Raw genomic sequence first — 14,793 nt, 5'->3', positions numbered from 1 at the left:
AACATGTTTGAAGAAATTGGAGGGAACACCTGGATTTCACTTATGAAATTGACATTTTTACAGGATAATCCTTAGGAACTTCTTTGTGAAAGTAATGTGCCTGTGCCCCAACCTATTTACAATTCACAACATAATCAAGATGTTTATTATCTCATCTGAAATCATATCCTTCTCTTACAGGGATGACCACGACTACAAAAAGGACATCACCTTCACAAATCATACCAGGTAACCAAAATGTGATGTTTGAAAATTTTGGCTGTTATTGAAATTGAGCCATTCAGACTCACAGGAAGTTCCTATTGCATTTTATTACTGGATCAGACAGGACAGCAGGAGACTTTTCAGTGCATTGAGCTTATAGTTTTTCAAAAACATTTGGGCAGCACGGTGGCTCAGTGGTTAGCACTGCTGCCTCACAGCACCAGGGACCCGGGTTTTTTTTTCCAGCGCCTTGGGCGACTGTGTGGAGTTTGCACATTCTCTCTGTGTCTGCATGGGTTTTCTCCCGCAGTCTGAAGATGTAGAGGTTAGGTGGATTGGCCATGTTACATTGCCCATCGTGTCCAGGAATGTGTGGGTCAGCCGTGGAGAATGCAAGGTTCTAGGGTGGGATGGTCTTTGGAGGGTCCAAGTGGACTTGATGGGCCGAACAGCCTGCTTCCACACTGTAAGAATTCTATGATACAAGTTTGTGTTTGAAAGAGTTGCTTGATTAGTTCCACAGTCCTGCTTTTTTCACATGAACCTGGACATTTTTCTTTCCCAGTACTTATCCAATTTTCTTTTGACACATTACTGTCAAAATTGTTTCCACAAACACATCATATATTTATTCAAGAACTTATTATGTTTTACCATCAAACAGGCCAGCTACTAGACATGTGATTTCAGGGTTTACAGTAGTTCACTTCAATTATTTCAAACCAGAGAGTACTCCTGGATTGATGGTGAAGTGAACCCAATCTCAGTGGCATGTACTGTGAAAGTGCCACTTTACTGTTCCTGTCTGAACTGACAGTAATACTGAACAAGTGCGATCCTAAAAGGAAATCTGGCTTGATTTATCAAGTGTTTTATTTTGCAGTTGGTTAGTCACTGAAATAAGATCACAAGGGTATGCACCTGTTTTTAAACAATGACATTTAAAAGTCAAAATCAAATCAAAGCCATGTAAGACATTTGGAATGACCTGAACACAAACAGCAACCTCTTCCCCAAACTATCCCCTTTTACAGATATTCAATTCTAAACAAATTTCACTCCTATTTCAACATTTCAATTTCTTCCTAAATCCACTCCTCCCAGCTTTCTTTCCTTATCCTGCAGAAACTGTGGGACAATTCCTTTCAGGGTTTGCTGGCATGAACTTTTCACAATTCTGATGACCTGAACCTTTTTAATTCTACAAATAAATATCCTTTTCTATGGAATCCTATGGTAATCACACTCTTACAGTCAATTGAAATGCCATTCATTAACCACACTTTATAACACTGATAGGCACAATGGCAGGAACCATTAATTAGATTCCCTATAGTATGGAAACAGGCCATTTGGCCCAACAAGTCCACACGAACCCTCCAAAGAGTATCCCACCCAGACCCATTCCCCTGCCCTCTATTTACCACTTACTAATACACCCAATGCTATGGGCAATTCACCTGACCTGTGCATCTTTGTACTGTGGGAGGAAACCAGCGCACCCACAGGAAACCTACGCAGACACAAGAAGAATGTGCAAACTCCACACAGACAGTCACCTGAGGTGGGAATCGAACTCAGGTCCCGTGAGGCAGCAGTGCTAACCACTGAGCCACCGTGCCACCCCAAAAAAGTAATCATACATTTTTTTAACCCATCGAGTTTGGGCAAGCTTATAAAAGGTCACTTCATTAGATTAGTCTCCTTGATTGGTAGATCTTGATCTTGACACATTCCTTTATCATTTGTCATTTTACACAAGAAATTGATGCACTAGCATCGTATTCTGTCCACAATTTACAAATCTTATTTCAACACTTAATGTATTCAATGTTGTGAACAGGATGACATGTGGATTGTTGGATCTAAAATCACATACTTTACTCGTAACAAATGTCACTTTTGTTCATGTGACGTATGTCTCTACAAATGCATTTTTTGAATATAGAAAGAATATGAGACTAAAAGCAAAATATGGCAGATGTTGGAGATCTGAAATAAAAACAGAAAGTGCTGGAGAAACTTAGCAGGGCTGGCAGCACTTGTGGATACAGAAACATTTTGAATCCAGAATTATTCTTCTTTGGAAGAATGTAAGAAACCTGACTGTGAAAGTGAACGATTAAAAACAGCAAGAAATTACTGACGTGATTGATCAGAGGATTATACAGGATAGAAGGGGTCTGTTTTGGACATTACACTTGTGTATTTGGTCTTCAATTAATCTCAGGTGTTTCCCCATTAGCCTATAAATTTCTTGTTTAAAATACGTCATTCAATAGAATCAGCTTCCTACTTTTCAGGAACTGCATTCTAAATAACAATTCACTGAGAGAAAAAAAAATACTATCTCCACATCAACTCTCTAGTACTTTTGCTCATTACTTTTTTAATCTATATTCTCTGAACACGATCATCCTGTCAGTAGTTACAGTCTCCTCTAGACCTATACTTCAAGCACTTAATGTCTGTAATTTCATACAATGTTTAAGTCCCTAGAGGTAAGCTGAGAATAATCAAGAACTACAATCTTCAATGTTGCTGATATGATTAACCATTTGCCTGAGTCATTAGTCATTAGTTATATTTAGAATAATTTGTACCTTCAACAGAGGTGGAGAATTTGCATTGCAAGGTTGATTCCTGTTATTATATGCAGCAGTAAAATTTTTCTTAATCCATTTGTTTAAACGCTGCTCCACTGTCTTCAAAAGTGCTGTGACTCATTGGGTAGTATGCTAGAAACCGAACCTTGCTATTCCTAGAGTTGTCATTAAAGTTAAAGATTTTATAAAGTACACCAAAGCTCTCCGATTTACTTGACCTTCGGACCTAAGTTGACAGAAAGCATGGACTAGGTATCTGTACTGAACAAGAGTTATCATTTATTAGAAATACTTATACTCGGTAAGGGAATCAAAGGTTACAAGGAAAAGGCAGAAAAATGGAGTAGAGAATTATCAGATCAGTCACAACCTCATTGAATGGTGGGGCAGATTCGATGGGCTGAATGGCCCACTTCTTCTACATCTTCCTTTTGGGACTTACTTCAGTAGATTTGCTGCTGTCTATGTTAAGATGGAAGTCTACCATATACAACTGGACTATTTGACTTCTTTTACAGGGAACACTATGATCATCTCACTTGGGACAGGGATTTGCAAATCATTATTCAAGGAATTATATTTTGAAAACCGATTTGGACACTAGTGGACAAAACTGACTTCTGTTTCTGTAGCCGTACAAACATATTTAAGCTCCTTTTCACTAACACATATTGATGGATAAATTCTATCCATTATAATTCTGTCAGTATCTCCTTTAAGATGCACAATGATATAGAGGAAAGTACAATATAGAGAGAGAAAAATTGTCAGATTCAATTACCTCAGTGTCCACTCAACCACTATAATCTAAACAATAACAACTTGCTGAGTAATTTCTCCTCAACCTCCCAAGAGCACATATGGTAATTAACTTTAATCTATAAAGTCTGGATATCCGGCATCTTGTTGTGTTTGCAGTCTCTTCCATCTCAGTTATCCAAGCCCTTAGTCTTGGCATAATTTGAGCAGAGCTGGACAATTTGTGCTGTCAGATTGCCATGCAGTAGATTTTTCTTTAGTCTATTACTTTTGAACTTTTTCTTTAAAAAGCTGGAAGGCCATGAAAGTGGTGAGAATGCCCGTCACAATTGTTGTGGGATCCATCAAATGTTGCACTCACCTTGATTACTCAATTATCGAGACAGAAAACAAAAAAGAAACAAGAAATGACTTGCCTTGGTCAATGACAAAAATTTACTTGTCACCGACACTTCTTTTCATGCAAGTTATTTACCTGTGATTGAATTGTCAGAAAAATTAAAAAGCAATGTCACAATCAGAGTAAGCATGTTGATCGTGTGATCTGAAATCATGTACTTTCTTTACAGTGAACAGCACAATTATTACGATGACACCGCCTCTACAGGACACAACAGGTACTGAAAATGTGCCCTTTAGAAATAAATTGAGCACCCAGGAATAAGATTGATCAGAGAACCGTAGGGGATAGAAGCAGGCTATTGGACTCTTGTAATGCCTTGGTAATGTCCCTACCTTCTAACTAGAGGACCCTGGTTCAAGTCCCAACTGCTGCAGAGATATATCTCAACTTCTCTTTGAATAGTTTGATCAGAAAGCATCTAGAATCAGGCTAATTCATTTATAATGCCTGTGTTGGCTCCTGATATTCAATCTGTCTCATTGACCAGCTCTATTCCTCCTTTTTTAAGTATATCAGTATATAGAGTCATAGAGATTTACAGCACAGAAACAGAGCCTTTGCCGACAATATTGTCCATGCCGACCAGATATCCCAACCCAATCTAGTCCCACTGGCCAGCACCTGGCCCATATCTCTCCAAACCCTTCCTATTCATATACACATTCAGATGCCTTTTAAATGTTGCAATTGTACCAGCATCCACCTCTTCCTCTGGCAGCTCATTCCATACGTGTACCACCCTGTGTGTGAAAACATTGCCACTTAGGTCTCCTTTACCCCTTTCCCCTCTCACCCTAAACCTATGCCCTCTAGTTCTAGACTCCCCCACCCTAGGGAAAAGACCTTGTCTATTGACCGTATCCATGCCCCTCATGATTTTATAAACCATTATAAAGTCACCCCCCAGCTTCCAATGCTCTAGGGAAAACAGCCCTGGCGTATTCATTCTCACCATATTTGTTTCAACCACCAAAATGCAAATAGTATTAACTCATTGAGCAATTTCTTATCATTGCCACACTGGTAAATATGCCAATTACCTTGAATCTATACACCCTATTTGCCCAGAATCATGTCAGCGATTAAGAATTCTGCAGCGATTAATTCACCTTTTTGTGGTAATACTGTAACGTGCAAGTTCCTGTCGAAGGCACACCATCCTGACTTGGAAGTATATTGGCATTTCTTCACTGTCACTCAGTTAAATTCCTAAAATCCCATTTCCACAACTCTCTGGTCATATGTCCCTCACATGGACTGCAGGAGTTCAAGATGTTAGCCAATGACCATCTTCTCAAGGACAATCACGGATTGGCAATAATTAGTGACCCAGCCACTCCTGCTCATTCCTTGTCAATGAATATGAAACAAATCAAATCAATCTGCTTCTAATCATTTCATAGAGAATTCCCCTGGCAATGTTACCACCAGATCTACAATCCATCTCAGAACTATTTCATAATTTTGAATTTAATGACAACAGCTATATACTAATGAACAAACCTTGGTATATATTTAGTGATTATAAGAATCCTTTCCATTCACTGTGAATAATTGCAAACTTACTGTATCATTATAGTGACTTCTTTTTATGAAAGTAATTTACCTGTGGACCATGTACAAAGTGATGGCACAGAAAGGGTGAGACTATTGGTTGGTTGTTTGATCTGAAATTGTGCCCTTCCATTTCAGTGAACAGGACAGCGACATCACCTCCACAGAACACAACAGGTACTGGAAATGTGCTCTTCCAAATTATTAGGATTATCAAACACCAGATTCTGTTATTGGGAAGTTAACAACCACCAGAAATTGTTGTGGTGCTTGGACGAGGAATCATTGAGGAGAGAATGAGACTTGCATTGTAATTGTCAGCTGTTTGAAAGCCATGTGGTCAAGAAGAAGAAATAAACTGTTCTTTATATTTCTTTATACTGATGGATTAATTAAAAATATACTGTTGTTAGAGAAAAATCTACATGCAAATGACTCTGGCAGCAGGGGTTATAGATAGGGATATATATTTTGGGCACATTATAATAGCAATAGCTTAGAATTCCCAACTAATCAAATTTAAGGTGTTGCTTGTTCAGTTCTGTTTCTGGAAATTTACATGTGTAATTTAAATTTTATATACAAGGTGTTTCTTGTTATATGTGGAAGGAGTCTAGTGTATCACAAGACATGAGCAGATTGTTGTACCAAACTAGCTCAATATTAACTGCTTACGGGGATTCCATACGTTGAGTTTCTTTCAGTGCAATACATAATAACAACTCTCAGACTATCTATCTATCTACCTGCCTGTCTGTCTCCTTGGAATGCTTTCCAGTTCCTATCACATTCCCAATTATCAAAGGTGCTGGAAATGTAATTTCTGAGATTCTAAGACAGTGGAAAAACATAACAGGTCATACTGAGCAGTTTCCTGGCAGGTTGTCTTATCAGCATCCCTTGCAACTTGCAGAATGGCTAGCCTCTCTTTACATCGATTAACTAGCCTCTCTTTACATTGATTAACTAGCCTCTCTTTACATCGATTAACTAGCCTCTCTTTACATGGAATTGGTGCCTCCATGGTCAATGGCTACACTCTTTCGGGATTCTACGTTCATGCAACTCAGCATCAGCAAGCAGAGCTTCAGCATGTCATTGTGCTTATTGTTGACCCAATTTCACCACCAGTAAATGGCTTTAACCACCTACTTTGGAGCTGAGGGACACAGAAGACTTGCATCTTCTGCTAAGGTCCTCAAGTATCTATTCAGGATGGTTTATACTCTCATGCAGCTAGACACTATATTGGGCTTCACAATGGAGAATGCAGGGTTGCAGGTGGTCAGTTTTTGTGGGTTGACTTGTGTTTTAGTGCGTGAGAGAGGTAGGCAGTTTGTAATGTAAGGGTAAATGTATCAGATAGAGGGGGGAGGGTTGGACAAGTCAAACAATGGCCTCATGGTACATCAATATCAGAACTGCAGCAAATGCCAGCAGCTTCAGCAGCAAACCAACTGCAGGGCCTTTTTTTTTGTGAAAGTCATTTAGCTGGGCTTGAACTGTCAGACAAATTAAAAAGTAACGTCACAATCAGGGTTAGCATGTTGATCATGTGATCTGAAATCATTTACTTTGTTTACAGTGAACAGCACAATTATTACGATGTCACCGCCTCTCCAGAACACAACAGGTACTGAAAATGTGCCCTTTTGGAAATATTTACAATAAATTGAGCACATAGGAATAAGATTGATCCAAGAGTCATAGAGGATAGAAACGGGCTATTGGGCTCTTGTAATGCAGTGGTAATGTCCCTACCTTTGAACCAAGACCCAGGTTCAAGTCCCACCTGCTGCAGGGATATATCTCAGCCTCTGTTTGAATAGTTTGATCAGAAAATATCTGGGACCAGGCTAATTCCCTCATTATGCCTATGAGGGAATGTTCGCTCTTGACATTCAATCTGTCTCATTGACCAGCTCTATCCCTATACAGCTGCAAATTTCTCCTTTTATCAGTATGTCATTAAAGTAAAATCAGTTTCCATCATTATTTTCAACCATTAAAATCCACATAGTATTAGAATCCACATAAATTCCACTGAGTAATTTCTTCTCAATGTCACTGGTATGTATGCAATTACCTTGAACCTATTCACCCTAGATGTCCAGAATCATGTCAGTGATTAATTCACTTTTGTGGCAACACTGTGACATGCAAGTTCCCATTGAAGCCACACCATCCAGCCTCTGATCTGTTTTGGCATTCCTTCACAGTCAGTCAGTCAAAATCCTGAAACCCCATTTCCACAACTCTCTGGTCATACCTCCCTCACATGGACTACTGCAGTTCTGGATGACAGCCATCTCCGCCTTCTCAAGGACACTCAGGGATTGGCAATAAATACCTACCAGACACTCCTGCTCATTTCTTGTCAATGTGTATGAAAACAAATCAAATCAATCTGCTTGTAGTCTCTTTGCAGGGAACTCCTTTGGCAATGTTACCACCTGATTTACAATTCATCCTCGAACTACTTCATGATTCTGAATTTGATGACTATGGCTATATACTAATGAACAAACCTTGGTATATAGTTAGTGGTTATAAGAATCCTTTCTGCTCACTGTCTCACCATGTGCAATTTTTGACAAATCTTTCCCTTTTCTCTATTTCCATGTTCTCATATCCTTTAAATTTGAAAGTGGTTAATCATGAGAGTGACAATCAAATCATGTTGTCTTGACACCCCTCAACTCCAATACCCTTAGTTGCTGCTAGGGCATCAGGAAATGATTGATATTCTTAATAGCACAGAAGCAACATGTTTGTGACTGACACAGGGGAGAGGGGTGAGTTTATAGTCTGTTGACATGTGGTAGTTACTTGGAGAACAGCCATTTCTCTGAACGTTGTCAGTCACTCAACTTTAGGTGGTAAATTTAGGGACTTAGAATTAATAATAATATTACTAGTTTATTTCTATTTTGGCTAGTTACCCTTCAAAATGGATAATTAGTAATAGAAATACAAATTTAACTTGGAATAAAAGTTAGCACGAACTTGTTTGAAGAAGCAGGGTGGAATACTTAACAGTAAATTGTGAATAATTGCAAACTTGCTACATCATTATAGTGACTTATTTTTATTAAAGTAATTTACCTGTGGACCATTTACAAAGTGATGGCACAGAAAGGGTGAGACTATTGATTGATTGTTTGATCTGAAATTGTGCCCTTCCATTTCAGTGAACAGGACAGCGACATCACCTCCACAGAACACAACAGGTACTGGAAATGTGCTCTTCCAAATTATTAGGATTATCAAACATCAGATTCTGTTATTGGGAAGTTAACAACCACCAGAAATTGTTGATGTGATTGGGACAGGAATCATTGAGGAGAGAATGAGACTTGCATTGTAATTGTCAGCTGTTTGAAAGCCATGTGGTCAAGAAGAAGAAATAAACTTTCTTTTTTTATTTCTTAATACTGACGAATTAATTAAAAATATACTGTTGTTAGAGAAAAATCCACATGTAAATGACTCTGGCAGCAGGGGTTATAGATAGGGATATATGTTTTGAGTACGATATAATAGCAATAGCTTAGAATTCCCAACTAATCAAATTTAAGGTGTTGCTTGTTCAGTTCTGTTTCTGGAAATTTACATGTGTAATTTAAATTTTATATACAAGGTATTTCTTGTTATATGTGGAGGGAGTCTAGTGTATCACAAGACCTGAGCTTATTGTTGTACCAAACTAGCTCAATAATATTAACTGCTTACGGGGATTCCATACGTTGAGTTTCTTTCAGTGCAATACATAATAATAACTCTCAGACTATCTATCTATCTACCTGCCTGTCTGTCTCCTTGGAGTGCTTTCTAGTTCCTATCACATTCCCAATTATCAAAGGTGCTGGAAATGTAATTTCTGAGATTGTAAGACAGTGGAAAAACATAACAGGTCATACTGAGCAGTTTCCTGGCAGGTTGTCTTTATCAGCATCCATAGCAACTTGCTGAATGGCTAGCCTCTCTTTACATTGATTAACTAGCCTCTCTTTACATTGATTAACTAGCCTCTCTTTACATCGATTAACTAGCCTCTCTTTACATGGAATTGGTGTCTCCATGGTCACTGGCTACACTCTTTTGGGATTCTACGTTCATGCAACTCAGCATCAGCAAGCAGAGCTTCAGCATGTCATTGTGCTTATTGTTGACCCAATTTCACCACCAGTAAATGGCTTTAACCACCTACTTTGGAGCTGAGGGACACAGAAGACTTGCATCTTCTGCTAAGGTCCTCAAGTATCTATTCAGGATGGTTTATACTCTCATGCAGCTAGACACTATATTGGGCTTCACAATGGAGAATGCAGGGTTGCAGGTGGTCAGTTTCTGTGGGTTGACTTGTGTTTTAGTTTGTGAGAGAGGCAGGCAGTTTGTAATGTATCAGATAGAGGGGGGAGGGTTGGACAAGTCGAACAGTGGCCTCATGGTACATCAATATCAGAACTGCAGCAAATGCCAGCAGCTTCAGCAGCAAACCAACTGCAGGGCCTTTTTTTTGTGAAAGTCATTTAGCTGGGCTTGAATTGTCAGACAAATTAAAAAGTAACGTCACAATCAGGGTTAGCATGTTGACCATGTGATCTGAAATCATATACTTTGTTTACAGTGAACAGCACAATTATTACGATGACACCGCCTCTACAGAACACAACAGGTACTGAAAATGTGCCCTTTTTGAAATATTTACAATAAATTGAGCACATAGGAATAAGATTGATCCGAGAATCATAGAAGATAGAAATGGGCTATTGGGCTCCTGTAATGCAGTGGTAATGTCCCTACCTTTGAACCAAGACCCAGGTTCAAGTCCCACCTGCTGCAGGGATGTATCTCAGCCTCTGTTTGAATAGTTTGATCAGAAAATATCTGGGACCATGCTAATTCCCTCATTATGCCTATGTTCGCTCCTGACATTCAATCTGTCTCATTGACCAGCTCTATCCCTATACAGCTGCAAATTTCTCCTTATATCAGTATGTCATTAAAGTAAAATCAGTTTCCATCATTATTTTCAACCATTAAAATCCACATAGTATTAGAATCCACATAAAATCCACTGAGTAATTTCTTCTCAATGTCACTGGTATGTATGCAATTACCTTGAACCTATTCACCCTAGATGCCCAGAATCATGTCAGTGATTAATTCACTTTTGTGGCAACACTGTGACATGCAAGTTCCCAATGAAACCACACCATCCAGACTCTGATCTGTTTTGGCATTCCTTCACAGTCAGTCAGTCAAAATCCTGAAACCCCATTTCCACAATCTCTGGTCGTACCTCCCTCACATGGACTACTGCAGTTCTGGATGACAGCCATCTCTGCCTTCTCAAGGACACTCAGGGATTGGCAATAAATACCTACCAGACACTCCTGCTCATTTCTTGTCAATGAATATGAAATCAAATCAAATCAATCTGCTTGTAGTCTCTTTGCAAGGAATTCCTTTAGCAATGTTACCACCTGATTTACAATTCATCCTCAATCTACTTCATAATTTTGAATTTGAAAATGATAGCTACATATTAATGAACAAATCTTGATACATACTTAGTGATTATAAGAATGCTTTATGTTCGCTTTTACACCATATCCATTTAATTGGCAATCCTTCCCTTTCCTCGACTTCCATGTTCTAATCTCTTTTAAGTGGTTAATCGTGAGATTGATCGTCAGATCATATTGTCTTAATACTCCCCACCTCCTTATCATTGGTGCTAGTGCACCAGGAAAAGGTAAATCTACTGATAGAAGCGATGTGCCACTTGTTTGTGATTGACACACAGAGGGGAAAGTGTGTATTGGTGTGAGTTTATAGCATGTCGACCTGTGGTTGTTACTTGGAGAAGAGCAATTTCTCTGAACACTGCCAGTCTCACAACTTTAGTTGGTGAATTTAAGGTGACTTAGAATTAATAATAATACTATTAGCTTGTTTCTGTTTTGTCTGGTTACACGTCAAAATGGATAATCAGTAACAGAAATGCAAATTTAACTTGGAATAAAAATTAGCATGAACTCGTTTGAAGAAGCAAGGTAGAATACTTAATATTACAATTGTGAATAATTGCAAATTTATTGCGTCATTGTCAGTGATGTCTTTTTGTGAAAATAATTCACCTGTGGATCATGTACAAAGTGACGGCACACAAAAGGTGAGACTATTGATTGTTTGATCTGAAATTGTGCCCTTCCATTTCAGTGAACGGTACAGAGACATCACCTCCACAGAACACAACAGGTACTGGAAATGTGCTCTTGCAAATTATTAGGATTGTAAAACACCAGATTCTGATATTGAGTAGTTAGCAACCACCAGAAATTGTTGATATGATTTAGACTGGAATCATTGAAGACATAAGGATTCTTTCCAGTCCATTGTAACTATCAACATTTTGAAAGCCATACGCAAAGAAGAACGAATAAGTTGTTCTTTTTATTTATTTATAAATGATTTTACTTAAAAAATACTGGTGTTCAAACATATCCACCAATTCTTCTCAGCCTTGGTTATATACGGTGGTATATGTTTTGGTTATGTTATAACAGCAATAGGTAGGTATTCGCAAATGTTGAAATTTAAGGTATTGTTTGTTCCATTATATTTTTGGAAATTTAGATGAGCAATTTACATAGACAGGTTGCTTTTTGCTAAGTGTGGGGGGAGTTTAGCTTATCATATATCAATAGCATTCTATTGTAGAAACAAATGAATTTGTAACAGGAGTAGGCCATTCAGCCCCTCAGGTCACCCCCCCTATTCAATGAGATCACAGCTGATCTCTTTGTGTTTCCAAGTCCAAATTTCCACCTCCCCCAACACACGCGCACACACACGCACGCACGCACACACGCACACACCTTAGTTGCTGCTTAGGCAAGGGAATCAATCTAGATTAGATTCCCTACAGTGTGGAAACAGGCCCTTCAGCCCAACAAGTCCACAGCGACTCTCCAAAGAGTAACCCACCCAAACCCATTTCCCTCTGACTAATGTATCTAACACTATGTGGACAATTTAGTGTGACCAATTCACCTGACCTGCACATCTTTGGACTGTGGGAGGAAACCAGAATGCCCAGAGGAAACCCACACAGACACGAGGAGAATGTGCAAGCTCAACACAGACAATTGAACCTGGGCTGCAAGGCAGCAGTGCTAACCACTGAGCCACCATGCCACCCAATCTAGCCCCACCTTAAATATCTTTCATGACCTTCTGACCTATACTGCCTTCTGAGGCAGAGAGTTCCAATGTCACTCAACCTTGTGAGAGAAAAATAAAATCCCAAGTCTGTCCTTAAAGGGAAATATCAAATTTCAGACTCCCCAACAATAGGGATCCTTTCAATGTCTATCTTGCAAGATCATTCAGCAACCTTTACATTTCAATCAAATAACCCCCTCATTCTAAACTCCAGTTTGTCCAACCTATCAAAATAAGACAATCCACTCATTGTATATCCTCTATGAGCTGCCTCCAGTACATTTTTATCCGTCCTTAAATGAATCACTGTATTCGATGTTCAAGGTGTGGTCTCATCAGTACCTTGTATAACTTTATGTCCAATTCCTCTCAGTACAAAGAAAGGCATTCCATTAGCTTTCTTAATTACTTGCTGTATTTACATACTAACATGTTGTGACAGGTGCACTAAAACATCATGATCCCAATGTGCTTCAAAATTCTGCAATTGTTTTCCATTTTGGTGAGGCCTTTCCGTTTTATATTTCCTCTTGAAGTGAAAAACTTCAAGTTTTGTCATGTGGGATTCTACTGGCCAGATCTTTGCCCATCCACTTAACCAATGTATGCTCTATCTGCAATCTCCTTAGGTGTTCCTTGTAGCATTCTCTCCTATTTATCTTTTGGGTCATCTGCAAGTTTAATCAGCATGCCTTCAATCCTCTCATCTACATATTTCCTAATCAACCTGCTCAGAATATTATTCCACATGTCTAGAGCAGTTGGGATTTGAACCCAGACCATCTAGCCTAGAGGTAAGGACACTACCACTGTGCCACAAGAACCCTCCTGGCTCTCATCTAAATATTTTCTAATCAATCTGTTTAAAGATGTTATTACACTCCTCTGGAGAAGGTGGGACTTGAACTTGGAACTCGTGGCCTAGATGTAGGGACACCACTACTGCACCACATGGACCCACTCCCACTCCTCTCGTCTCAGTCATTGAATTAAATTGTGAAACCCTGAGACACCAGTACAGATCCCCGCCACACATTAGCCCTCTGTGTTGGAAGGTGTAAATAAAGTTTACTCAATATTAGCTGCTTACTGTGAATCCATAAGTCGAGTTCCTTTCAGTGCAATACACAAAACAACTCTCAGGCTTTTTCTTCACTTAGTAGTAGATATCATTTGGTGTTGAAAGTCCCAGGCAATGAATATCTTGAACAAGAAAGGTTCTAAGCATGCTTCCATGATATGCCAGAGCATTACCATCAACTAAAATCCTGGAAAGTTATATCTAATCCTATAACTGGGCAAACCCGATAAGTACTGCGATGACAAGAGCAAGTCAAAGGCTGGGAATTTGAGTGAGTGAGTTATCTCCTGTCCAATACCTACATGACACAGCTCAGTAATATGATGATGTACCCTTCATGTGCCCAAGTGACTGCAGTCCCAACACTTAAAAGACTCAGTATCATCCATGACAAAGCAGCCCACTTGATTAACACCCCAATCATCGCCTCTTGCAAGCATCAGCCTTATCCCAAAAAAAAATGAGTTATAGAAATTATAAGTCATCAGGCTTTTAGAAACCCACTGAAGGTTCAGAATTTTAAATTCAGAAATTTTTATCATTGTCATATTTTGAAGCAATAACACTTACTTATGAAATGATTAGATTTTGTGGCAGTCTTTCTGTTCTACTTTGTTCTCTTGAAAACATTGTAAATCTTAATCATTTGATGTCTGGGAAGGAAGACTTTTAGATTAGCCAAGAGAAATGATATGAAAGAAGCTATAATATTCCATTGTCTTTGTCATTTCAGAAAATCCACTCATGATTAGTCCTACAGATGCAAGTGCTGTTGCTTTAATTGTGAGCCAACTGGAGAAAATATTGCAACAGGACAGCATAAATGAGGGGCTGGCAGTAACACTTATTAACACGATAAGCAACCTCATCAATGCTTCACTTGATGCTGTTGCCTCATCTTCCAGACAGTAAGTTAATTTGACAGAACACATTCAGTAATGCAGCTATTTTGA

General features: G+C 38.9%; 1 protein-coding gene across 6 annotated transcripts in view; it reads left to right on the top strand.

Annotated features, from left to right (window-relative positions):
• LOC132820996 (adhesion G-protein coupled receptor G2-like) overlaps nt 1–14,793 on the top strand; it is a 199,843-nt gene that overhangs the window by 148,174 nt on the left and 36,876 nt on the right. For all 6 annotated transcript variants that reach the window (XM_060833455.1, XM_060833452.1, XM_060833453.1 and 3 more), the window contains 8 exons: nt 181–228; nt 4,139–4,186; nt 5,665–5,703; nt 7,112–7,159; nt 8,718–8,756; nt 10,157–10,204; nt 11,755–11,793; nt 14,574–14,748. In XM_060833455.1, the coding sequence (XP_060689438.1) occupies nt 181–228; nt 4,139–4,186; nt 5,665–5,703; nt 7,112–7,159; nt 8,718–8,756; nt 10,157–10,204; nt 11,755–11,793; nt 14,574–14,748 (484 nt within the window). The remainder of the gene's footprint in view (nt 1–180; nt 229–4,138; nt 4,187–5,664; nt 5,704–7,111; nt 7,160–8,717; nt 8,757–10,156; nt 10,205–11,754; nt 11,794–14,573; nt 14,749–14,793) is intronic.

Source organism: Hemiscyllium ocellatum, chromosome 12 (genome assembly GCF_020745735.1).
Source record: "Hemiscyllium ocellatum isolate sHemOce1 chromosome 12, sHemOce1.pat.X.cur, whole genome shotgun sequence".
Lineage (NCBI taxonomy): Eukaryota > Metazoa > Chordata > Chondrichthyes > Orectolobiformes > Hemiscylliidae > Hemiscyllium > Hemiscyllium ocellatum.
The sequence above is the reverse complement of the archived record's forward strand: the minus strand, read 5'-3'. Positions and strand labels throughout refer to the sequence as shown.